The sequence below is a fragment of the Struthio camelus genome, chromosome 15 (assembly GCF_040807025.1).
Source record: "Struthio camelus isolate bStrCam1 chromosome 15, bStrCam1.hap1, whole genome shotgun sequence".
Taxonomy (NCBI): Eukaryota; Metazoa; Chordata; class Aves; order Struthioniformes; family Struthionidae; genus Struthio; species Struthio camelus.
In genome coordinates, this window is record NC_090956.1 from 4092120 (window position 1) to 4118938 (window position 26819).

The 26819-nt window shown below is 52.3% G+C and overlaps 1 protein-coding gene across 10 annotated transcripts in view; it reads right to left on the reverse strand.

Moving 5' to 3' along the window:
- MPRIP (myosin phosphatase Rho interacting protein) overlaps positions 1-26819 on the reverse strand; it is a 110154-nt gene that overhangs the window by 25307 nt on the left and 58028 nt on the right. For 4 of the 10 annotated variants that reach the window (XM_068909099.1, XM_068909098.1, XM_068909100.1 and 1 more), the window contains exons 6-16: positions 24245-24455; positions 20681-21197; positions 13561-13702; positions 12887-13003; positions 10024-10080; positions 8113-8181; positions 7515-7604; positions 6849-6958; positions 5832-5870; positions 1468-2059; positions 409-525 (exon numbers count right to left, since the gene is read on the reverse strand). In XM_068909099.1, coding sequence (XP_068765200.1) covers positions 409-525; positions 1468-2059; positions 5832-5870; positions 6849-6958; positions 7515-7604; positions 8113-8181; positions 10024-10080; positions 12887-13003; positions 13561-13702; positions 20681-21197; positions 24245-24455 — 2061 coding nt within the window. The remainder of the gene's footprint in view (positions 1-408; positions 526-1467; positions 2060-5831; positions 5871-6848; positions 6959-7514; positions 7605-8112; positions 8182-10023; positions 10081-12886; positions 13004-13560; positions 13703-20680; positions 21198-24244; positions 24456-26819) is intronic. The other 6 variants (XM_068909104.1, XM_068909103.1, XM_068909106.1 and 3 more) reach the window with 6 other exon arrangements.

Genomic DNA, 26819 nt, shown 5'->3' on the forward strand with positions numbered 1-26819 from the left:
CTGGGATAAGGAAAGGGGGAAGCAGAGCCGTTGCACAGGCAAACACAATATGTGATGCAACACTGATGTCAAGTGCACTCTGCTGAGGTCTTATCTACTATGGCTGTGTTTTGTTTTCCCTTGAGGAAGCCAGTAGGCAATGTTATCTTGGGTCTCAGACGAGATGTGACCACTCATAAGAGAGTTCTCTACTGGATTCCAGACCAGGGGTTTTGTTAAACAGCTGATCCTTATAAGGCTAGAGAATTACCAATATTTATAGGAGGTTCAAATCTCTTGGAACCCGCTCCTTTTTGCACATTTCCACTTTAACCAGGATGCATTCATGGACAGCCTGGACTGAAGCCCAACAGGTTCCCTTTCAGGTGCAGAGAAAGACAGATTTCTCTCTCTTTCTTGCTCTCCTACCTGCAACACGTAGCCCTCCCGGGCGCTCTGTTCCCGGCCCAGTGCCACTTTCAGCTGGTCCTGCAGGTGCCGGTTCTGCTCCAAGAGCTCCAAGGCCTCCTTCTGCTTCTGCTCCAGCTGGTGGAATATGAAAAGAGACAAAGCCCAGGGAGTTGACAGGACAACAGCCACCAAGAGAAAGCAGTTCAAAGGGACGTATGGCAGAATGAACAGGGTTTTTGATTGCACCACTGCTTTTCTCTGCTCTGGGATCTGAATCTTATTTTACCAGGCAAAATCCCTCCCCTGAAAGAACTAAGTTATGCATTATTTTAATTTGTAAAGCTCACTGCAGTGAAGGACAAATGGCACCAGCTAGTGCCAGGCATGACCAGGCAAATCCCATCCCAGTTCATGTCGGCCATACTGCTGGTTACTCCAAGCCTGTACCCCTTTCATTCCTGCTAATGCACCTTAATCCTGACTAACAACAATCTTTGTTTTCCCAGGCACAGACCTCTTCCAAGTGAGCTGAGCTTCCTCCCTTCTTCTCCTAAAGTCGTAAGATTGTTTGTTGTAGGTTCCACGAAAAGGAAACCTCTGTGGTATGAGCTACAGGGACACTCAAGCCAGTCTGCAGTTTTGTAGACATACTTAAACACACAAATCTCTACAGACACAGCGACGCACAGAATTATGAGCTTAAATTTACAGTCTGGTTAATACACATTAATTGTGCTCATCTCACCAGAGAAAGGCTTGCTAATAGCTAACAAAAGCAGTCTCTGGTCTTTACAGGCTAGATTGGTTAGAAAGGGGTAGTGAAATACCACCATTGCAACAACCATCCTTTCAGCAATGGGGGGAAATGTGAAAGATGCAGTTGGATCCATCGGAAATGGCAGGGACATGGACCTGTTCCCTGCCAGATCCCCAGGAGACCTGACAGCATCCACATTCATTGTTATTATAAAATAAAAAAAATGCAGCTTCTTAGGCCTCTGCTCAGACATCTTACAGTTACTCAGTAAATTGAAGGCCATCTCAGCCGCCACGGCATGCTAGCACATCCCATTTTACCTCCTTCTCCAGCAGCGCAGTTAAGTGCTGCTTTGCAAGCCCCTCGTCCCGGTCCTCTGAGGCGGCAAGGTGCAGGGGAGCGATGGGGATCTGCTTCTCCTCCCGCAGAGGGGTCGTCTCCACCTGGTGCCAGCGCTGCTCAATCTCCACGTGAACGTTCTGTGGTTTGATGTCCGCGGTGATGGGCAGGCCTGGGATCCTGTCCACCTCCATCCTTAACGCGTCCTCCGGCCCTGCCCCATCAACAGCATCGATCATCTCAAAGCGCTTGCGCCTCTCCTCCCTCCGGCGGGCACGCTCCCTCTCCAGCTCTCCTGGGTCTGTGTCTGAAGCGCTGGTGTCCTTGGGGAAGGTGGAAGTGCTGCTCTTTGAGGAGTCTGAAGCATTTGCTCGCTCCTGTGCCAGGGCTTGCTGGATGGGGCGAAATTCAGCCCAGTCAAAGGTCTTGGACCGTCCCTCTCGCCTGCGCTCCCGGGCACGGCTCCGCTTCTGCTCCGGATCCATCTCAGCTTGGTCTGCGTCTGGCTTCTCACTCGGCTTCGGGCTAGTCTCAAAGGAAGAGCTCGTTTTGCTTTTCTCTTCCGGCAAGGAGCTATAGGGATAGAGAGGATGAAAGGAAGTGTCACGCAGTGCTCACGACCATCACGCTCTCCCGTGCATGCCTCAAAGAGCTGCTGCTTCAGTCAGGTGAAAAGGGGCTGCTCGAAGCCCAAGCAACTGCCACATGCCTCTCTGCCCATCCATCTCCCATCACCAACCAAGCCTCTTGTGAGGTCTGTACGTAGTATAGGAGCTGTTCCTCTCCTTCTCCCAATTGCCCTGGGCGTGAAATCAGTGCCAGGCTGCGCCCCTACGGAGGGAAGCGCTCTGTGCCGCCTGCGCAGCGGGTGTGCACAAGCCAGGATGCAAGCAGCCCCGCACAGCTCCCTGGCTCCGGCGCCTCGCCTCCGGTCCAACGCTCCCACCCGGATCCCCCAGAGAGCATTGCTCCCTAATTTGCTCATCCAAGCCTGTCTCCTCCACTGCTGCCACAGGGCCAGCAACTGCAGGTCAAGTGCCAGCCCACGGGGCTAAGGCCAAGCAGCCACCACCGGGCAAGAACCTCCATCATGGATGCGAACAGGCTGTGACACCTCCTCCGCTGTTCACCTCTGAGCTCGTTCCCCACCCCGCCGACCTGCCTCTCTAGCTGCTAGGCTCCACGCACACGCTTCAGTCGACAAGGCCATAGTCACGTGTTCACCGGGAAGTTGCTACTGGTCCCATCAAAGTCAGTCTGGCTTCAGAGCTGCTGGGCCATGGCTTCCGGAAGGCAAGGAGCGCCCAGGCTAGCGCTCAGCGGGGAGGAGGAGGAAGCACAGGAAGGCACAGAGCAGTTCTCAGAAGTCTTTGGTAACAGGGTTAAGTTTTTCCTCGAGCTTGGCCAAGTCTGGGTGTTAATGGTTCAAAAACTTCTCCGTGCCACTATGTACTGAAAGCACAGATCTCCCCGAGGGAAAGCACCCTTGCCAGTGGCACTGGGAGACACAGTGGGAAGGGGCAGGGGCTGCATATTCTTATATATGCAGTCATTGGTGCAGCAAAGAGAGCAAGTTATTCAGAATACTGCAAAAGTCACCGATAATGACAATTTCTCAAGCAAGGAATGATGTTTAGTGCTGAGTTAGAGCATGGTGGGTTGAGAGGGAAGACATACTCGTCAAGCAGGGAAAGTTAACAGGGGAAGGAAGTTTCCAACCTATGGATAATCCATAATGCAGTATTAGCTTATTAAATGTAGACATGCCAGCCTTATAACATGCAGATCAAAACTAAAAAAGAAAATAGCAATATGTGAACTTCACAGAGGAATCCTGTCCCGAGGGAAAGGAAGGCATTTGCCGAAACCCCTGTTATCAGACCCCCAAAAGCTGCCTCCTTTCACAAGCCTCTTCAATCACAGCCCTGCTTTTCAGGTAGACTCTTGGCTCTCTCCACTTCCACTACTGCCTTTCCAAACGACAACATCCCCCTGGGCTCCAGACTTCAGCGCAAGCTTTGTAGAAGGGCGCGGTGAAAAGAGCCAGAAAACGGTTCTATGGGCCTTTTGTTGCAGGCAAATCAATATTAACATGGTCCTGAACCACAGGACTACATGCACGAAGGCTGCTGTTATTTACAGGGAGCAGCAGCAGAATGGATTCTCCTCCAGTATTTATAACAAAACCCAACTCCCCCAGCCAAAGACTTCATATATGTGCATACGCCCAAAACAAAGAATGGAGCAGAACAGATGACTCTGCATGGTTCCAGTGCTAGTATCTTCCGATGCACTTTCATCCATGATCAAACCACAGACTCAGCAGAGCTGAGTTCCACGAAACTCTAGCAGTTACAGGCTAAAACCAGCTTGGCGATAACTCCTTCTTCAGCTCTGTCACCTGCAGCTAATAAAATAAACCCAAAAGGCAACACGATGAAACCTCCTCACTCTTCAACCATTGGGAGATATTGCATGACTCCCAAGCACACTTACGGCCAGGCATTCAATCTGGAGGCAGTTAGTGATTACAGCTGCATTTTAAATAAGTGAAACAGTGACGAGATGGAGTCTTAAAATGGAGAAGTTAGGAAGAAAGGGAGTCCTGGGGCCCCTGGTATGTTGTTGGAAGACAGAAATAATGTTGCTCTAAATACCACGTAGAGGAATCTCAGCATTTCCAGAGGTAACATCTCTTGCTAGCTTATTTCTCTTTTGCACATTCCCAAAGGGCATGGGGTGTGAGTTAGGTAACAGAGGGGGACACTGGGAACTGAACTAAGAGACTCAAAAGACTGACCCAAAGCTTTTCACTTCATCTCACAGAGGTGCCCCACGGCTTTTAACTCTGCTCAAGTATTTCCCATCTCCTGCAGTTCAGACAAATGAACTCACATTATGTGAGGGGTCTTCGCTTTGCAATGATATTTACAGGTCAGGCAGCACAAAGGTTTTTCAGTACGGTTGGCTGTGCAAGTAGTGCGCACACTGCGTCAAGAGTCCTGCCGCAGAGCGGAAGAAGCACATGAAGGCTGCAAGCAATTGCCACTAGGAGCACGGGGGCACTCAGCCTAATCGAGGCCAGAGAGCTAAATAAGCACCCAGTACTGAAGCAGCCACCTTCTTTCTTGTGGATACTTTTTATCTGCATGGTCATCGTTAGCACAGGGTAATTAGTGCCTCTGCAGACTGCATGGTACTTTACGGGGAAGGAATCAGTACAGCACCTACCACCACCGGGGTGTTGACACACGCTACAGTATAAACAGTAATTATGACTTAAGTAATAGAAATGTGCGCTTGGCTTGGTAGAGACATCACAGTGGGTTAACAGGAGACGCTAAGGAGGACGGAGTGAGCGTGAGGTGTCAGACTGGCTTCTGGTGACAGGGTCAACATCGCCGCCCTCCACGCACGCCGCCCTGCCCCAGCACAGCACCACGTCCTCATCTTCCCGGTTAGCTCGCACTAACTTCTCACCCTTGAGACATACTGTACGGACATTCAGGATGAAAGACAATCCATCTTTCCATCACAAGCCTTCGGCATTCCGTCCCCTGGCTTTCCAGAAGCCCTATCCACAAGCTGCTTCCCAGGGTGAGGATGTTAATGACGTGCCCAAAGACATGCTGGATGGCTTGGGTTACCCAGTGCCCTGACGCACACAGCAGCAAAGGGTTGTAAAAAGGCACCTTGTGAACAGAACCCCGTTTTCAGTCTCTGGACACTCGTTCCAGTTCATAATGACAGCTCTTCAGTGACGTGACTAACCCACACGGGACTCCTGCCTACAGTTGTCTCTTCTAAAATCAGCTCGGTCTAAAATGACAGAAGTGCATCTATGATTACCTTTTCCCCAGCTTAGGATTCAGATTCCTGATCTATTTTTGCAGCTTAACAAGTTACTACCCAACAGGTACCTGCAACTTCGACCCTTTCACTAGGCTAAGTCAGCTCAAAACACTTCACATGGGCTAGCAGTAGATGCAAAGCCAGTGAGCACAGCACTGCTGTGGTGCAGTAACTTGGTAGGCTATAAATATACATGGCTCTTTAAAGGCTGTAAAGAAGTCCCCTCAAATTTCCTTGGTCTTCACCTTCTTATCTATTCACATCGGAAGATACCAGTGTGGGGAAATCAAGTGCCAAGATCAGCTTGCTTCTTCCCTTCTTTCTGGCTTTTATTTAAAATAAAAGAAAAAGGAAAAAAAAAAAGAAAAGAAAGAAAAATAAATGAAAACTGCAGGACTTCCCATCCGAAGTGCAGAAAAGGAGGAGCATGCAGTGAATCACAAGATATACAAACCACAAAATGTTAATACAGGAGAGAACACAGTTTTCCAACCTGGGCTTCAGCACGGATAGTTTCAAAGAGAAGTTTTTCCTGGGATTGCATGGAAATCAAACATACACAGGAGTGAGGAAAGAGGTGGCTTCCCAGAGACCCACGAGAGATCCACCAGAGAGCTTGGGCAGGGCTGGGAAACGGCATTCGAGTGTAAAGCAGGAAAGGGAAGGAGAGATTGGAACATCTCCAGTTAAGCAGCCCTAGGTGAAAAGAGCCATTCCATCAATGCTGGGACAAATCCGGCCAAGATCTGCTTGTTGCAGCTACGGTAAGGACAGGAAACGGAGTTAATCGTGCGGCTGTGTCCATTAAAGGTTGTAACAGGCGGCCCATACAAGTGTGGCTGACACAGCTTGCTGTGAGAAGGTCAAATACCCTTTGCCCATAGCCGCAGGCGCTCGCAGAAGGTACTCTATGAATTGGGTGGGTCCCTTCCTCTGGCACTGAAGGCACTACAAGATGCTAATATTACTAAACCATAAGGGAAGGAGCTGTTGCAGCTATCCAGAAGATCAAAAGAGGAAGAAGACTCTTTGCTGGCTGCAGTTTACAACACATTAGAGCCAAACGGCTTCTAATTTAACCCTGGGCTTGCACTGATGTGACCCATGCAGGGGACAGGCAGCTCTTGCTGAACAGTAGCCAGAGGAAAGGGGGAACCCAGCGTAACTGAATCCAAGTGGTTTCACAATACCTGGTGGGAATCCAGAAGAGCCTTGATAAAGGAACAGTATTTCATATTCCTATGCACAAATTAAAGCCATATTTTCAACCCTCTTTGACATCTGAACACAAAAGAGTAACTCAACATATCAGCAACCCCACAACGTGTTTCCAAATTAAGCCCAGACACAGGGATATGAGAAAGAGCCAGAGCTTCCAGGAACAGGCAGACTCAGAAAGAGGAAAGAAAGGGAGAAAGGAAAGGGTTATTCCTGCACTGCAAACCAGACAACTGTGGGGGCTGTTAAACTGGGAGTCCTATCTAGCCTCCAGCTTTTCCCTCGTCTTTACCTCGTTACATCCGGAGCAGTGGTGGGGCGAACATGCTTCATGATGGTCTGAATCCAGTTTCGGCGAATTCCAGAGGTCATGGCGGAGAGGGTAAATTCCCCTTCTTTAGTCTAGGGAAAGAAGAGGATCGGCTCAGCACGGCCAGCTGCACTGACCAGCACCTTCCTGTCCTGCCGGACACCACACAGGGCCGACCCGCACCCCTCGCCCAGTCCCACTGGAGGGGGGAGGCAGCTCTGCTCGCCGGTGCCTGGAGACTGAATCCTGCCACAGCCTCGCTCCCTCCAGCAGCTCACGGTGGGAATTAGGGTTTCTCAGTAACCAAACTGATTTTGCTGGAGCTGAACATCTGAGTCCCTGAGACTTCAATGAGCAGCTGAGACAAAAACCAGCCCTTTCGCCCTCCATTTCTGTAAACCAAAAACAGCCCCCTGGAGCACAAAGCGACAACTCTCAAACACATGCTTCAGGATGCGGGCTGGCCTCTTCTAGGTGGCTGGGAAGATATTTCCCTTCCCCTGGACTAGCATTCCCAGCCAGCTGCACAACGAGAGCAGTCTGATTCACTCAGCTCCAAAGGCTGCCAGAGGCAGACCACTGCGGGCACAACCGCCACTTCCACCTTCCCTGCAGCTGGACTGTCCCTCCTCCCCACGGTTTTCTTACGTGGATCTGGAAGCCGTAGTTTCGCTGAACTGGGTACTCAGTAACATCGTAGCATGTAGATAAATCGATTTCTCCATCCAGGTCAGCTGCCTGCAGGAGGAAGGAGAAAGTAATTATTGTAACTCCTAACATTTTGCAAATCAAAAGCACGGTACAGACTTGCAGGAAAGGTGCTGCGTAGGGTTTGGTGAGACACCAAAAGCCCTCAGCATCGCTGGCACTCGCAGGGAGACACAGAGCAGATCCCCAAGATATCCAGAGCCCTGAAGAGCGATGCTCCAGGCCTGGCAACGGCCCTTGGCATCTGGGAAGATAACTGACCCAAGCCCTGTGTGGGCCTCACCCTGGCCTGCCTCCAGCCTTGATATTTGCTTAATCCCCTACGCCTGGGAGCAGGAGCCCTCAGTTCACCTCACCGTGCCCTTTCCTGATTTCTCATCATTCCCTTTTTTGCAGGTACCCCCGCAAGCCCACCAGGACTCAACACGGCCCACCCGCATGGCTGGCACACGCAAGGCTCTGGAAGCTGGCTGGAGAGATTTGGGCCTTATCCAAACCCAGAACGGGCAGGGCTTAGTTCCGAAAAGGAGACACCTACCTCCTCCGCTACCGAATCCCTGTAGTATCTCAGGCTCTGATCCGTCAGCACAAACCAGTGTTTCTTCCACTAGGAAACAATCAACACAGGGCTGTTACCAACCTGCCCCTCTGCTGCCGGAGAGCTGTGACAGCTCGTCGCAGAGTGCCCGAGCAGAGGCAAGCAGGCAGTCCCCGCGCCAGGGAGCAGCTTTCAGGCTCTCCTCTCCCCTCTCGCCCTGTGCTCTGAGGCGGACAGTTTTCATCGAGAGGCCTCCCGCTTTCCCAGGGGAAAGGGAAGAGCAGAACGAGCCGTAACGCAAGGGACCCTGTGGTGAGACGAAGATGTGGTTTCCACTGCCGGGACTCCAGCTTTGCTCGAGCACTGACGGCTGCTAAACAGAACAAGCTGAGGGAGCACAGGATGCCCAGTGGGCATTAACCCCGTGCATGTGATGGTAACGCAGACTGTGAGAGCCATGGGTGTCTTCGGAGCCCTTCCCATTAGCTCCACTGGCAGAATGATGCTTTTAGTGGCTGCACTTTAAGCCTTCGGCATTTTTTTGTTTTTTAGAAAAAAGCAATAAAATGTTCATATTTTATCTGCAGTACCTAGAAATTGAGTTGGAGCCCGTCTCTGGCACTCGTTCTCTACAAATATGCCTTCTGCATGCTCCCAGTGCGGCACAGGCATATCCAAGGGAGCAATACATAAATACAGCCCCTCATCCCAGCAGCTATTTTACCCTCTGGCTGCCTACAGACGTGCCCCTCGGCTCGCAGAAGCCAAAGGACCAGCGAGTACCTTGAGCCCAGGCCACGGGGCTCCCAGAGCTCCCATGCCAGCCACGTGCTGGGCACCCTCTTGCTTCCCCTGCAGATGGGCTGAGCGGGAGGCAAAGAAAACTTTTGCAGGGAAGGGACCGCATGCAGTCAGCCGCGTGCGCTCGCGCCGGGGTCAGCGTCGGTGCCAGGCTCCAGGCTCTGAAACGGGAGCACTTTCCCCTCTGGGAAGGGACATGAGCAAAGTGGCCAGTGATGCTTCCGTTAGTGCCATGACAGTGACATTTTTTATTTCTTGGTTTTGTTGTTTCCCCAGCGCTTAGGCAGCCTCATCTGAGGCTCGTTACTGATGCCAAAGAGGTTGCTGGGTCGCAAGGGAGATGAGACTAATAGAGAATGGGAACACGAAAACAGTGCTGCTATCCAGGCTGTCCTGACTCCCTAGAAACCCATTATAGGATATCCAGATGCGGAGCCTTGAAACTGCCACAGGACAGAGCACCAGCTATTCCCGGTCCAACACAAACACTGTTTGCACAGGGCTCACACACAACCATTGTTGTCTGGCTTCAGTTTTGTACAGATTCCCTCTAGCTGTTCTGTCCAAGCGCCTACATCTGGTTTCTCCCAGATGTAGCACTGGCCCAATATTGATCTACCCTGCAAAGACAGCATGGCTTCATTAATGCAGAGAGCAGCCGCGTGCAGAGCCTGCACATGCGACATTAAGAAGAGGTTCGAAACACTGCCTTCATTGTGCCTTTGCCATTAATTAAGATATGGCACTCGGGCTCTTTGTCCCTATGCAGCTGCCACCGCTGAAGGCCTGCAGCAATGCTGAAAACCCTGGAAACACAGGCTCTCCGTTGATCCAAGAGAAGGACTGATACCAGTTTTGACTGAGCATCGCCCCAAGAACCAGACGGATGAAATAATCCTTTTCAGTTTTCCATGCCACAAACGAGCTATTCTCCACGACGATTTGCACAGCCACGATGCAGAAATCTATGTATGCAGGCAGAGTTTGCCAAGGCACCAGGCTCTTCTCAACTCGCCTGGATGTTACAGGTGAGGTGGGAGCTGCTAGAAGCCAGGACTGGCCACAGCATTCAGGACTGACCCCGAGAGGAGAGCTTCTTCCCATACTCACCTGCCCATCCTCATACTGCTTTGTCAACCAGCCCTTCTTGAAGTTCAGCAGGTCAGGCTGCAAGAAGAGGTGAGAGAGAGACAATCATTGCTCGGATGAAGTGCTGGGATCCAATTCCACCCAGGAAACAGGCAACAGCAGCAATTTGATAAAATACAGTGCAGCCACAAAAGAAACCAGCACCAGTTAAATGGGATCATTATACTGCACGGAGGTTAAATTTTGTCTCCCAGGAGGTAAAGAGACCCTGATGTAGAGTTTATTCAGGTTGTTATTCAGGCTTTATTCAGCATTTTCTTCGTCATTTCCTACCGTTACACCAGCATTATAGAGAAAGGAGAAGCAAGGAATTAGCAAGACCGCGGAGACTTTAGTAGCTCTGTTATTTATTACGAAGCAAAAAGTATGTGCTGTTTCATGCAAGGCTGTAGGATTCAAAACTAGGCTGAGTTCCTATATACACAGCCTTGAAATACAGGGGATCGCAGCATCTCCCCACCCCAATGACACCTGGTGAGACTCCCTCCAAAGTGGGTGCATCAGGAGGTTGAAGCTAAGAGGAAAGCAATCCACACAGTGTGGGGATAACGCCAGCCACCCCTTCACCCCCAAGCCTGGCTAGCGCACAGTGAAGGATGTTGGCTCCCTTGAGGCCGAGCTCCTCTGGCTGCTACATGTGCTGCAGCCATCCGCTGGGTTTAGGACATCACAGCCTGCTGCTGTGTAATTGATACTCCCGAGCATCTGGCTTTGAAACCTCACAGCATTGGGTTTGAAGCAAAGAGAGCAGCTGAGAGTGGAGGAGGAAAAGGAGAGAAGACTGCATTTGCAGTGAAGCAGCACAAATCTACTGGCTAGAGCGAAGAAGCCATGGAAAATCGGGCACTGGAAACTAACTCAATCAAACCTATGCAATGGGCCAGCATGTCCTACATTTGAGCGTTCCCACGCTGGTGGGACATCAGCCCGGCTTCACAAAAACCCCACGGAAAATATCAGCCTGCTCTTCCCAGATCACTAGAGAATCGGGAGAGAGCAAGCAGATTCCAGACTGAGCAGCACTGGCCAGCACTGGCCCTGATGTGCCTGCATGCAATAAAACCACCGAGCCCAACAGGTACCTGCTGAAGAGGCAGTGATAAGTGATGTTCAAACTGTAGAGAAAACTGCATTTGCAATGCCCACGCCCATCTCTGAAGTAGGCTATGAGCGCTGCATATCTTCATTTCAGACCTTAATTTACCCTGAGAGAGCGATACCACAATCTTTCTGCTTCTCCTCTGCCGAGGTGCAGGTGGGATCATGCTCCCAGGAATCTGGGTCCTGTTTAAATCCTTTCCTCTAAGGGGGAGCTTCTCAGGCAATCCTATCTGCAGAGAGCTGGAAAGCCTCTCTTGCTTCAAGTAAACAATCTACATTTTGGATCCAAAAATAACTGGCTCCCAACCATACATTCTGCAGAGAAGGAAGACAGAAGGAGTGGAAGTATTACAGTTGCTCAAGGGCTTGCTATTTATTAACTGAGAAAAAGCATAGGGTAAGAATGTTCTATAAAATCCCTGATTCGCCGCATGCATATTATTCTTGCTTTCCTTAAAAATTTAACCAAAGGTTTAAAAGCAGCCAGAGAGGAATGCTACTGCTAACCCGGTAGCACATGCTTCAAACTGGGCTGCAGGAAGACACTACAGAAGAGCCCAGACTGAGCAGGTTTCTCATACACGTCGTGTTCTTTCTCAGAAACCCATTTGCTTTACTTTGAGTACTCAGGAGGGCACAGAGAGCACAGGCTTTTGTGAAAAGAGTCAGAAAGGGAGTGAGAGACGCTGAAAGACTGAAAGGTCTGTGACCAGTGCTGCTGGAGGGTGTCGATGTTAGAAAACAAAAACAGAAAAAGCACTCATCTAAGTGATATCCATGTAACTCGAACCACAGCTCTGCTGTAAGCCACAAAGCCTAACAAAGGATGAACTCTGCCTCAGCCTGTATCCTGAAGGATAATGATCTGATCTGATCCAGCTAACCCTGTGGGCAGTGGAGACTCTTGCAATCACAGTCACAAGTCAGCAGGTGTTCAATTTTTTCTTATGTTTTTACTTTTACAGCAGGATCGGCACAATAAAGGAGTATTTAATGCAAGGAAAAAGTGTATTTCCCACTGACTGCACAATTTTTTTGCCTTCATTAGATGACAAGCATTGTCATTTAATATGCACTTCTTCCTGGTATCACTAAGAATTTAAAAGTCATTTTTGTAGATGCACAAATCTACATTCAAGGCTACTAGAGAAATACTAAGCCAGTGCATTTTTCCGACAAGTCCCTGAATAGAAGCACTCCATCGACTAAAAATGCTGCCTGTATTTACAATGGCTAGGTAATCGTTCTGAGAGATTAGCAAGCATATTTATTTTGTTCCTATAGAACAAAATGCGAGGAGCAAGCGCGAGGAGAGTAATTCATGTTTATTTTGTACTATTTGCCTCCAGGTCTGGTGAGCATTTGAAATATGCAAACGGAAGAAAACTCAGGATGTAGGGTTCAAACCTTCCTCTGAGACTTCCTTCCACTGACACCAACTTGCAACTACATAAACATTAAGGAATCTTCATAAGAAAATTGGGCCACGTGTTAGCTCTCCTTAACAAGCCAAGTGTGAACAGCTATCCAAAAATGCATCAGCTATGAACCAGCACTTGGTCTCAGTCCAGAGAGGGAAAAGGATCCAGGAAACTGCACTGATCTACAGTTCTTCTATAAATGCTCTGCTGCAGCCTCGGTCAGCACGTGGGGAGGGCAGAGTGAGAGAAAGGAGTGCTCCCTCCTTTTATTCCTGGAGGAATAAACAACCTTGGTGGCTCACCGTCATAGAGGACTCTGTGGACCTTCTATCCAGTGATTTTGCTCGACGGTGTGGAGACAGAGGAGAAGCAGACGCATCCAGGATGGAGCCCACAGCTGCAGCTTCGGAAGTGAAGTCCTGTATAGAAAGCATTAGCCCAGATCAGTTCAGTAACTAGGACAGCGAGTCCCATTCTCTTGACTCACAGCATAAAAATCCACATATTTAAGGGGCATCTCTTAGGCTCAGAACAAGTGTGATTTCATTTAAAATAAAATTTTCAGGGCCTCTCAAGATTTAACTGGTTCCCAATACATCCAAGAACAACTGGGACTCTCAAGATCCCTGTTTCTTCTGTTACTTTATGCCATATTAATGTTTCCTGCCATGCCAAATCTGAAGTTTCTCTCTTTCTATGCTGGAGGAAGGGAAAAAAGACGTTTTCCTCTCTGACAGATAGCTGGGTCAAGAAAACTGAGCAGCAAGCAGCAAACCTGCGCAGGCTGAGCACAGACAGCAGTCCAGCTGGTGCACGCGCCTGCCTGCAACTCCTGGCACCGTGCTCCACCCGGGGACAATGAGAGTCAAACCCTGCAACCTGGGCTGGCGGATGGCCGGGCTAGATCCCGGGTGCCCGCTCACGCCGCATCCTCCAACAACCCGCCGCGGGACCTGAAAGCAGCTGCGAAGCTTACCCGTTTCCTAGGGAAAACCCTCTTCTCGCTCCTGCCCTGCCGTGTCTCACTCGAAAGGGCAGAGCCTGCTGACACACTCGTTTCCATGTGCTCTGCATTCTCAATATCTAATGCCTCAAATTTTTCAATTACTTGGGATCGCCTGGAAAACACAGAGAAAGGGGAAACCAGAGCCGGTTTAAACTCAAGAACAGCAACCGCACTGAACTGCACAATCCCACAACGTTCAGGCTGTCTGAGGTCGGGGCAGTGAGATCTCTGCAGCACTGCTCAACCGAGCACCCGTGCACGCCTGGCTTTTGCTCCCAGTTTCCTTGCAAGCCCAAGGGCGCACAAATTTGGGGCAAAACACCCCAATTTGACATGCAGCATTTTACCTGGGGCCAAAAAGGGGAAAAAACCCAGACTACTCAGCTCCATACACACTATCTTCTTAACTATCTAGGAAGCCCTTGCAAAACCAGTGATACCATTTTATTGGTCAATTTTATGGTCATTTCAGAACCAGGGATTTTTAAACAGCTTTGCCTTAAGCTTTGCTCTCTAAGGCTGCAGCTCACTGATAGCTGCCCCATGGCACAGAACAGAAACAACAGAACAAACTGGGGTGCAGAGATAATGGGTGGCTCTGGCTCACCTCGCAGCCCCCATCCTACAAAAACTCAACCCCACACTGATAACTTTGGTCGGACCGCATCGAGGTAGGAGCACACGTGAGTGTGTCCAGCCGTTAGGAGCAACCTGGCAGGCCCAGCAGAGCGTCCCCTTCAACAGCAGGGAGCACGACTGACCCTTAATGGCAGCGTGGCCCTCAGACATAGCCTCGGCCACCCACCACACTGCCACCGCTGTCTCTATGGACAGAGGGGACTATGAAGAAAATGTGGATGGAGCAGGAGCCAACCCCAGACCAAACCCAAAAGGGAATTAGCAAACGACAGGCCCTTGGAGGAGGAATAAAAAGTGCCATTTCATCATGAAAAGCCATTCGCTGACCCACAGGGGAGGAAATACTGGCATTTTCAAAGCACCTGGTGGTGTCAAGGTTTGTATGCCCAGGGGGGCTGGACAAGCATCAACCTCTGGTCTTTAATCGCAACCCGGGAACATGAAATAACACCCCTCCACCAGCACAGACACCAGTTGAGCTTCAAGTTATGAAGTTTAAATCCCAATTTCAAATGTCCCTAAGAAGTTCAATCCAGATGGGTTCTGGACACAACATTTGGACCCATACGTGCCGCATCTAAAATTAGAGCTGCTTGCCTTACATGAACCTCTAGTGTGCATGAAAATCACAACAGCAGCCACATGAGGGGAAACAGGTTATCCAAAAGCATTTTTTAACACTTCCCACAAAAACGAACAGCAGGTTAGGACTCAAAAACATGATGTGTTTAGTTTTAAACTAACATTTGCACCAAATTCCATAAATAAGATGAACAGCCTGAACACATGACATGCCCCGGCCGGGCTGGGGGCCCGAACCCTGCTGCTCAGAGGTAGGTGGCAGAGCCCCACACTCAACCCAGCTGCTGAGGAGGAAAGGACAGAATTGGTGGGGAAGAGTTTGACTTTTAACTTTAAATTGATCTGATGTTTTTATAGGAGATTCATTTAGCTTCCGCTGTTTCCCAGTTTGCAGACTACGAGCAGATAGAGCCCTGCGCTCCCGCAGGGCTCCAAACCCCACTGGGATATTCTGTTCACATGAGATGTCTCTGTTCACGAAAACCAGCTTGCAGAGAGTACATCCAAGTCCTCTGTTTACCGACAGAATGGTTTGGAGTCCCATTTTTTTAACCCAGCCATCCCCTTTTTACGCTGGCCCAGCCTTCTCTGAGTCTCAGTTTAGGAGGGAATAAGAGGTCCATGAATTAACATTGTCTGTGCCCTATCAGGTGAAGGCCTGAAGAAAAACAAATCAGGAAAAAAAAACATATAACAAAATCAAAAGCAGGTTGATTTCTCATGAAAGGGGCTGCACCACCAGGTTGTTCTACGGCTTGAGATTGAGATGAGATGGTAGCGAAGCAGGCGAAGTAAAGGCGGACACGTCACACAGCAACACAGCAGGAGAAGGTGGAGAGCAACAAGACCTGGAAGAAAACAAGGCTGGAAAATGAATGAACAGAAGAGGAAATTATATATCTACATCTACATACAAAATAAAATCAAAATCATTCCAGTAATTCGTCATTGAAAAGGGGGGGAAAAAAATCACTGCAACCAAATCACAGCCCCAAGGGTTAATATCATTCGGATTACAGGAAAGAATTGTTTTCCTCAGTAGCTAAACATTTCAGAGAAGTTACTGCTAGCGATGTCGGGGGGGGGGAACAGGGAGAGGGAGGCTTCTCCTTTCATCCCATGCTTGCCAAGGCAGCTCTCCACAACGCGGAGGGCAGAACCGGCCCCTTCGAACATCAGCGCCGTGCTGACAAAATAACACTCCAGACAGGAAGGTATGAAGCATTTTAAAAGCAGCGGTGCCATTTAGTGCTTTCTAGACTACAAAGCTGGTCCCGAGGAGCTCCTCTCCGTGCAGGCTGTTAATCTGTTCCAGGCCACTAAACCCAAGCTGCAGGTTTCAGCTGTTAGGCGAAGGGATGTGTGCAGGGGGAAGCAAAGCTACGAAGACCAACAAGAGCTATCGTTAAAGCAATTTTCTTTCATTGGAAGAAAGGGCTTATTCTTACTGGAGTCATTCATTCTTTAGCAGCAAGAAAGACAGCAAATGTTGGGAAAAGGAAGAGGAATTTCCCCAGAAGATACACAAAAGTGAAGAGGACAGTTTTAAAAGAAAAACTGTTCATGGGAGAGCAGTCAGCCCTCTCTCTACCCCATAAAAGTGGCATTCAGAGGGGAACCCTACACGGCTCTCCCAGGCTCAAAACCCCAGAGAAGGAATCTGAGAAAGAAAACTCTTGAAGCAATCCCAGGTAGCTCTGCGATCTTCTGAGGCTAGAAATATTTCATAAGCCCCTGACTATGCTTCTACAACAGATCTGTCAAATTCAACAGCAGGTTCTTGCCAGCGCAATCAGAGCACGGATTCAATTGGAAAAGCCACGTTTTTAGAGGCTGCTGCCCTAAGTTTATAAGAACTTCCCATCCAGCAACCAGCAAGCCGAATCTTCCACGGAGAGCTGCAGGCTGCCCATCCAGCGGGTCACCGTCCAACATGCAGGCAGCAAGGAGGGCAAACATGTAAGCCGTTAACATGGGCAATCACGCGTGTCCCCTCCAGCACCTTCTTGCTCCGCAGCAGCTACCGTGGGGCAGTCTTTAATAGCCGCCTTGGATTCACCGAGATGCATCCCGACAGCGGGCAAGGCACAGCTCGACCCTTCTGGGACACAGACCTCCTGGTCCCGCTCGGCAGGAGGGCAGCGCTCCCAGGCCCTCCTGCTCGGTGCCCGGAGCCGGCGTGCAGCCCCGTCCTGCTGCATGCCAGCAGAGGGAACTCGCACACCACCGATCTGCCGGGCACACCAAAACACGGGAGGACAATCTCCTCCTCAGAAACAGCGGCTCTGGGTTCCGACTGCTTCTGATTCATGTCTTAGAAGAGACTGAGAACTTGGACGTCTGGATGTGGTGTGGAGAAGTCGAGTATAAATGGTCTCAACAAACATTGCAAGCACAGCTCTGCACATGAGTCATAGAGGATCTCTTAACATAAGGAAACAGGACAAGAAGACTGAAAAACAGCTTTCTCTGCAGTTAAGGTTACAGGTATGTTACTCAAGGTTGGACCACCGGCTATTTAATACAATTCTTTTCTATCTGCAGCTCTGACAGTCATGCACTGACTGATGGTAGGTTAGTAGAAAACACGAGGAAAGACTAAAAACACTGACTGAACACCAACAGAGTCAGAGCAAGTTAGTTTGGTTGCACTGATATATGAAAGGTAAACCTGAACGATTTCTGCTTGGTGTCTGTGGGGTTTGCATGTGCGCAAATGGTTTCAGGCAAGTGTTCCTGGACTTGTTAGGAGGTTACCGAGAAGGATTACTAGAAACGGTGTTAAACCCAGGGGGAGAAGTTGACCCCGCATCATGGAAGTTATATTTGCTCAACCTCAAAGAGCACAGCCTGAACTTGGAGAAAAAAATGGAAAGAATATGTGGACTAAGTAAACTTAAATTTAAAAAGCAGACAAGCCAAGCTGAGCAGAGGGTCGGTGAATGTTAATTCTCTGGTATGATGCTAAACTGTTTCCCCATCGCCAGCCAAGTCCACCTGAGCGCCGAGATCAGAAGACTCCTGGCTCCAGGAAACATAATCCACCCACACAACCTGGCTCATCTCTGCATGGGCCAATTTGCAGGTTGCTGGAGAAGAAAACAAACGAGCAAGTCTCTAAATAGAGCAGCCCAAGCTGTCCCTGCTGAGAGCTGGTTCCCCCAGAGCCACAGGCTGCAATCTTGGGCAAGGCCCAAACAAAGCCTTGTGCAAGCAGGGACCTCCTTTCCCTGCTGTCTGCCGTGATCTCGCTTCGAAGCACTACTTCCCCGTGCTGGACTAGGCTCAGCCCCACCGGCAGCAAAAACAGACCGTGCTCCAGCTGCTTTTCTCAGCCCCAAAGCAGCAGCGATTCCCATAAACCCTAACGGTTCTCTGGAAAACGCTCAGCTCCAGCTCTAACGCCTGCCAGCACAGCAGAAGGAAGCTGTCAGGTAAAATACAGTATTTGCAGTCACTCTCTCTACCTCCCTCATCAGTGGGGTGGAGCCCCCCGGCAGCATTGTATCCCGTGTTTCCCCCAGCACAAAACCAGAGGCGTGTGGGTTCCTCTCTATTCATGGGCCGCTTCACCCTGCGGTGCCCAGTGTAACGCCAGGCCCCGACTCCTCTTCCAGAGCCGCTTGGCCGGGAATGGGTTAAATCCCAAACACAACAGCTCTGGGGTTCAGCCAGAACAAGTGAGCGCCCCTTTACGCATGGGAGAAAAAGGGCGCTGCAGCCTCAGCCGAATCCCCTTCCCACTGGGTCTGACAACCCCTTCCCAGCCCCTGGCAGACCTGAGCAGGCAATGGGCTCTGGGGAAGGTGAGTGCTGCTCTCTGGGTGTCAAAACAGAGCCTGGCTTGGCCAGATATTCCCCAAAGCAGGGCCTGAGATGGCACTGCAGGAGGCATTTAGCATAAAAAAAAAAAGGAAAAGATATTTCCAGCAACCTGAGAATCAACCTGCTACGTTCAGTGCCCATGCTGAACCAGGGGAACCGGGGAGCAGAACAAAGCCACGTCTCTGCTCCTCTTCCTCGAGAAATGCTGCTCAGAGAAAGGCTCTGAGCTGGCATAGGAGAATATTTGCCAGTACTAATACAGCAACAAAAACCTGTCAAATAGCCTCAGGAGCCCAGCTAGCAAAGGGGCAGGAAAAAACAAACTTTTCCCCAGGAAAAGACACCTACCAGTGGGAAATGAGCAGGACTCAAATTTAAAAGGATCATATGTGGCAGCAGCTTCTTCTCCCGGGCCCATTGCCTGCATGCAATTCTCCACTCCTCTCTGCCCCTCTTGCTCTCCTCAGCCAGCCCAGGCCAGCCCAGCTGGCAGCACATCACCGTTCGCCTCCAGCATGCTGGATCCCAAAGCTGCACTGTACCCGCAGCACACATCACGCCAGGCCAGAGCGAAGGGTTTCCAGCACTGAGAGAAGGCACCATCCTCGAGCACTGGGGACAAGCGCTGGCAGGGTCGGCCCGTGCAAGCAAACCCCAGCAATGGCATGATCTGACCTGCGCTTGGACCAACATGCTACAAGTTCAACTCATAAATCATGACTTATGAGCCTTTCTGCAGCCAGCGTCTGCAGACGGGGTTGCCAGGAGACCAGTGTGGCATCCTTCTCGTCTGGCCCGGAGAGGACCGAATTCCCAAGGCAAAGAGAAAGCCAATCCCGTCTTCTGCTCCTTTACCCCTCCCTCGTACAAAACGCCAGCCTGGCACTTAGTCTACACATCGCTAGGGCAGGGCCGGGTTAGACAGACATAAGGATCCACCTGGCAATCTACAGCACCGGCGCAAAGCTGCGCCGTGTTTCCCAGGACAGCTCTGAGCTTTCAGCACGAGAAAGCCAGGCTGGAAAACAGTCCTTTAGGGGCTGTGAAAAAACAAACTTAAAGCGCTTGCTGAACTCATGCTAGAGAGAACATGCCCAGAGGAAAATCAGGGCAAGAAAATCAGACTGGCAGATAGCCCACTCGCCTGGGGCCTGTCTCCTGGTTTGCTCTACTGTCCTCATTGCACAAACGCATCCCTCCTAGGGCAAGTCAAGCCCATCCTTTGCCTCGCCCGGGGAAAGCCAAGCATGCTTGTGTTTCGTGCACGCGCGCATGCAGATGCCCTCCCCGCCATCCTGCCCCCCGGCTTCCTCCACGCTAAGCTGTTTTGCAGCCTGCTGCGCTCTGCCTCGGCAGTGCACCCGGCTCTCCTCTCCCAGATTAAGGCCGTGACACTTTGAAACCTCCCTCAGCTCATTAGGCAGTTGCGTAACACCCCCAGCTCTAACACCATTTAGAGAACTAACCTAATTAATGGTGCCAGCTGCCTCCGTGTGCAGGAAGGGGCAGGGAGAGGGTGGTCTTGCTTGCAAATACAGCAGCCAAACATGACCCACCAAGCATCTCAGCTGGCTGACCTCAAAGCAGTCTCAGGCAGGGTAACGCTTGCCTCCTAGTGTTACTAAGGACATGTCACTGCCCGGCTGGTGTGGACAGGCCTCCCAGCTACCCTTAAATCCAGGCATACTGGAATGCAAGGGTGGGGCCAAACAAACTGGACTGGCCTCAGGCTCAGTCCTACTTTGGGCAACCGATGCCTTCCAACCCACCCATGCGGGGAGCAGGGCATCCCCAGAGAGCTGCAGCACAGTGAGGTGCCACCCGAGAGAACAACGGAGAACTACGCCGCTCGCCTCCGGCTGCATTGCAATCCCAAACGTGATCGGCAGTGATGTGCTTGGGGCGAGGGAGGAGAGCCGAGGGCTACACCTCACGTGCCCTGCAAACATCACCTCCTCCATCCGGAGCTGCAGCAGGGAGGAGTGGACCAAACCTAACTGAAGTCGCAAGCATGCAAGAAAGAGATTAGCCACTCATCCCTTACCTTCTCTCATTGCCAAAGAGACGGGCCACTTCTTCTCTCCCAGGGCTACGCGCCCGGGTTCTCCGCTCTAGCCGTTTCCTCTCCACCTGGAAGGCCTCACGATTACTGATCCTAATGGCCTTGGGAACGTCGGCCAGGGTGGTGTACTGCCGGCTGGCTTTAAAAGAAAGGGGACGCCCCGCTTTTTCAGCTCCCCTTCCTATATCTCTGCTGTTGGAGTCCTTGTGCGTGGGGCAACTGTTCTTCGAGTCCAAGGAGTTCAGAGAGAAGCTGTGAATCATTCGGTCGCCTGATCGGGTACCTGGGGAAGGAAAGGGCTGGGCATGCTCCTGTGAGGGCGATTTGGGATAACTGTACCTGTTGTTTGGGGTGCTGGGGCTGGGAGGGCTCGGTGGGGGCGGCAGCTGCTGTTCTTCCAGCTTCGAGTCTTGCTTGGTCTTCTCCAAGGAAAAGTAACCACTCTCAACACGTGTCTTCCGCCCACAGTCTATCCGGTCTCCGTTCATGGAGCTCTCATCTAAGGGACAGAAAATTCAGCAGGTTTGGTTTCAAGTCCAAGTTCTGCCTTTCAGTAAGGTACAATTAAAATAAAAAAAAAAGAGCTCCGATTCCAACATGGAACAGTGTAAGAAATGAGAGCAGAGACATAGCCTGGACCCCAGCTCCAATTTCCACCTTTGTTTGGCAGGCAGATGGCCTTTGTGCTGCTGTGGCCTCTCGCATCCAACCATCTTTAAGGCCCATTTAAAAGGTCACATGATTTGTGGGGAACTGGGGGGGGGGGGGGGGCGAGTCCAACTCCACCAGTCATCACTAAGGTTGTTAACCAGTTCCTTGGTGGTGACATCCATGTAGCTAACCACATGGGCATGGACAGCACTGGAGATCAAGTCACCAGCTGGATGCAGTGAAGAGTGCAAAGGATGGTGACAGCAGCAGAAACATTCTCGGTGGAGGCATCGCTAGCAAGCTGCTGTGAGGTGCCCAGCTGGCTCCCAGACCTGCTTGAGAGCTGATCCACGGGAGGAAGGCCAAGGCAGCCTTCTCCTCTTCCTCAGGGTGGAAGAAGGCAGTGACCTAACCTCCAGGCCTCCAAGAGTCTGCAAGGAGGGACATGCTGCACAAGGGGATAGTGGTGTTTTGTTGTGGCAGAAAAGAGGAGGCTTCTCAAGACCAACTGTACCTGTGTATATTGGAAGCAAGATCTGAGGTTCAGCCAGCAAACATCAATGCATTTCCTAACCACAAGTGCAATCAGCTCTCAGGGTGTCTGATTCCAGTAAAGCGTGGGGTGGGAGAGGGCAAGGGGAGGGCGGAAGGTGTGCTGACAGCTGGAGGAAGCTTGGATCCATCAAAAGCTCCTCAGGCCCTTCCTGCCAGGAGCACCGGAGGAAGGTGGAGGCTTCACCAGGACACAGGCGCTTCACGAGGAATGGAAAAGATCTGTCGCGCTTCCTGTTGCCAGAGCACACTCCTGCAATCCAGCACCGGGAAAAGGGCGATCCACAGGAGCAACGGGTCACCACCACTCTCTCTGCAACGAGCAATTCCCAGCTCATACCAACGCAGCACTGTGCAAGTCTGTGTTCCCATGGATGGAAACCTCCAAATGATCCTGAGAAACAAGCTGCCCTCAGGCACTGCTGCTCTCAAACAACTGTCCCTGTGTCTTGGCATGGGGAAGGAGCGGAGCCAACCCATGGAGAGGAGGATGGGACAGAGGGCTTGTTGGGGCGCAGGTGCTGTGTGGGGCAGCTGTCCAGTCCCTCCCAGGATGGACCTCGTCTCCCCGTAACAGCAATCGCAGTTACGCTGTCTCCCATTAAACAGCCAACGAAAGGTGTGAATTCTAGCGCTTTTCACTTGCGCATATTTTTTGTTTCAAAGAAACCAAGCAGACTGTGTATAAGCAGGGAAATCCCGCAATTCTCTTTGGGGAAATTTCGTATAACTGCCCCCACTGTCCTCCCTGGCCCCAGCTGCGCCCCACAGCATCGGGGCGAAACCCTACAGATGCATCCAAACTGCTGGCCAAAACCAGGAGAGCGGGGAGGAAAGCAGCCCCCTTAGCTCACCGCTTGGCTGGCGCAGATAAAGGAAACGGACTCGGCGTGTCTCCCCTCCCCGGGACTTACCCAGAGGGAACACAGCCCAGGGCAGGAAAAAAGCCCCAGCCCCTATTGTTTCCCGGAGAACAATGCGGCAGCCCCAGGCGCCTTCCACGGACTAATCAGGGAGACCAAATATAAACAGTTACCCTGATACAGGGACAGGATGAGGAAGCGGCGCGCGGGGCTTGGCAATCCCGATAACCGGGCTGAGCAGAGCGCAGGCCCCGCAGCACCCTCCGGGCTGGCTGCAGGGGGACAGGCACCACTCCAGGACGTTGCAAAAGGTGCTTTCCCCCTCTCGAGCACTGCTGCAGCGAGAGGAGCGCAAGGGGCATGAGGCCAGGCAGCCTCGTCTCCCTGCCAAGGCAGGACTGCTCCCCACAACATGCTTTCCAGAACTTCATCCAGAATTTTCTTTCCTGAACTTCAGCCCGTAAGGCCATGGCAACACCACACCTTTCAGCGCCGTCACACGGTGCCACCGCCTGTGGGGTAGTGCAGCAGAAGGCACAAAAGGACGTATGCTGGCGTAGGTGCTTCCTCTTCATCACTCTTGACGGGCTTCTGTGCCTCTTTCAGGATGCAATTTAATATTATAACTAAGGTAATTTACTGGCTGGCTGCTCTCCAGAAAGGTGGCCTGGCTGCCCCCCCGCACATACTCACCTTTTTGCTTAGGCACTCATCCGATCGCGGTGAGCCAGTTCAGGGAACTGAACCAGCAGAAAGCTTTTCCCGTAACAGTTGTTTTGTGCTGGCTCAGCTGCCTGGAGCGGGTCACCGTAGCATCACACCAGCGTGGTACTGGCACAGGCAACAGCCCGGTCCAGCTGGAGCATCGCCGGCAGCGCCCGGGCCTCGCCTGCCTACCCACAACATCCCCATCACAAGGACGGGATCGCGAGGGGAGCAGCATGGAGCTGCTTCCCGTTCAGAGGAACGGTCATGTTTCAGCATTTCAATGTTTTCCTTAAGTTTCGTCTTTGTTTAGCATCACGCAGAGCAAGCTCACACAGGCATGGCACGATCGCTTCCACAGCCGTATCTGCCCTTCTCCCGCAGACAGGTAACAAATCAGCTCCCACGTCAGGAGAACACGTCCTCTGAGCAACGCTGCTGGTAAAACCCTGCTTGGGAAGCACCTTCTGCTCCCAGGCCCCAGGGCGTTGCGCAACCATTGCCCCATGCACCTCCCCGCACGCACGGCACGGTGCCGGCACCGCGGCGGCCGAGCCATCTTCTCAGGGGCAAACGGAGACAGCGAGGCCTTCGCAGCCCGCCTCTCGGAGCAGTCGTAAAGCAGGTCGGTGGGAGCAGTGTCGTGGTGCTGAGCTCCTTGCAGCGTGAGGCCCACCGAGTCCTCCCAGGCCCCCCTCCCCGGTGCTATAACACGAGGACGTGACAAGGAGCAGGTTTCCCTGCCCGGGGGCGGTGCAGCACCCGTCACCCTTACCTTCTTTGCTGTCCAGCGCGGGTTCCTTCAGGGAGCTAGCAGCCGCTGCCTGGCTCTGCACCGGGCTCTGAGCGGGGCTCAGGCCACCGCCCCCGTCTGCTTGGTCCTTGCCCCTCATTTCTTCCTGCCAAAGCGTGGACTTGGTGGCAGGGACCTTCTCTGCGCTGGGGATGTTGCTGCTGGTCACAGCCATCTTAGCGGGACCAGGCTCCTAAAGAGAACGGGGGGGGACAGCAGGGTTAGAGGGGGCGGCGCAGCAGGGACGGGCCCTCGCCGGTGCCGAGGGCCACACGCGGCTCTGCCCCGCGCCGACCCCACGTGTCCCGCGTGCCACGACGGGACGGCTCCGCGCAGCCACGTGCCACCGCCCTGCGCCGGGAGAGCGCCGGCACTGCCGTCCCCAGAGGGAAAGCTCGCAGGTGGGAACCGGCCGCCAGGCCAGCGCGGCGGAGGGACGAGTTGGGACTTCCGTAGCCAAAGGGACAATCGCCACGCTCGCGGGGAGCGAGGAAACGTCCTTGGCCGTCCCTCCCCGGGGAGGGCTCCCGAAACCGGCCGCACCTCCCCGTCTGTCCAGCTGGAAAAAGATGCAGAGCAAAGGGGAGCTCACAAACGAAGGAAACCATCGGCCCCGCGCGAGGGACGCGCGCCGGCCGGCAGGGAAGGGGCTCCTTGGCTTTGTTTGCCGACGGGAACTGCCCCTCCCAGGGCGGCACACAGGACGCTGCGACCGCTTAACTCTTTGTGCAAAGCTCCTCTCCTTACGCACGGGATGAACCCAGCCCTGGTAAAAACTCTTTTGCTTACACGGCGCCGTCCTGCTCCGCAAGCAGAGCCCCGGCCCTCGGCAGCGCTCCCGGTCCCGTGCCCTCCCCTCGCGCGGCTCGCTCCTGCAGCCCTGCACCTGCGTTACCGCCGCAGCTCTGGCTCTGCTGGCTCCTGCCTCCAGGCAGACTCGTAGGGAGCCTAGAAACGGTCCTCGCGCCTCCTCCGAAACCCAGGGACCTCCGTGTTTCTCTGTCCCAACGCAGGCTTTGATACAGATACCTAAGCTACTTATTGCAACTCTTCCTTCCCTGAAGACTGCGACCGTGCGCACAGCCTGACCCGCAACACACAACCATCCTCAAAGGAGGACTAGCGAACAACTCTCCGAAACCCCTTGGCAAAATCTGTCTTCGCCCATTTCCCAGCACAGGGGCTCCACCTGCTCCCATCTCCTGCCCCGTTTATTCTTCAACATCTCCATTTTCAAAAAGGCGACCTGGCAGCTCCCACCCTCCGCCCCTAATGTTCACACCCTCCCAGGGCCGAGGAGACCAACCTCAGCTGTAAATCCACCTTATTTCTGCAGTGCAACAGCCTCCCCCAGGACGGCAGGACTCACGGCAAGTCTCTCCCATTTTGTCTGCCCCCCCGGCCGCCTGCCCGGCACCCCTGGCTGTCTGGCAGCCGACTCCTCTGGCAAAGCACCACGTCAGCGCGGTGACTTCGCACAGAGCCAAGGGCGTCTCTCTCCTTTCCCTCCCACCTTCCCAGCTTGGGGCGATGGTGCACCCTTGACAAGCGGTGCTTCGTGAAGCAGATAAATCACAGCCTCCCCAGTTTCCCTCTGCGGGTGCGTCTGAGCCCCCCCGGTCGGTCCGTGGGCCGGCTCGCAGGCAGCTGCTGAATTTAGCAAATACAGACCAATCCCAGGCCTCTCTCCTGGGTCCCATTTGTCAGGATTGAATTTGCTCACGTGGAAGAGTAACGGCAAAAAAAAAAAACAAATAAAAAAAAATTTCAAGCTAAAGAACATCAGATGGAGAAGAAAATTCATTCTCTGTCGGTAGCAGCTGCGTTGTTTGTTTGTCACAACTGGTTTGTTATGGGCCATTGATAAAAAGAAAAAAAAAAAAAAACCAACAGTGCTATATTCCTCCTGGGTATTTTGGCTACATAACAGGACGTTTGTTTTAGAAAGGAAATACAATATTGCATCGAGCTTTATGTTACTTTAAAACAATACCCATCATTTTAAATGCATCACTAGCTATGACGGGTTCTGGAATAAATCAGATAATGATGCCATTTTCGCGGCTACGTTTGCACCAGCACAGGCTGGCTGCCGGCTCCGGCTGCCGCAGAGGCAGCCCAGGTTCGACGCACGCCTGGGAGGAGGCAGCAGCTTTCCCAACTGCTTTAGGGTTTGGCTTTGCTCATTAGCAGCTGTTTTGCTGTTGTCATATTAAGTTCCTGCATTAGCAGATAATTTTCCTTAAAGCCACCAATAAATCAAAGACAATTAGCTCCCCCCCCCCCCCCCCCGCCGTAGTCCCCATATTGTGGGAATCCTCCCAGTTGCTGGCACCCTTTCGACGCACGGTGGGGAAAGGCCGGGGAGCGCCCGCGCGGGGAACCGCAGGCTGCCGACGTGCGCTCCCCAGCACGGAGCCCGAGCGAGAGCATCGCCGCTCCTGCCCTCTCCCACGTCAGCGGAGCGGTCGGTGGGTTTCTCCTGCCGCACCTCGGCGGCAGCGGCTGTAGGGCTGTGCCGCTGCGGGGGTTTCGTACGGCGTCCGCAGGTGCCCGC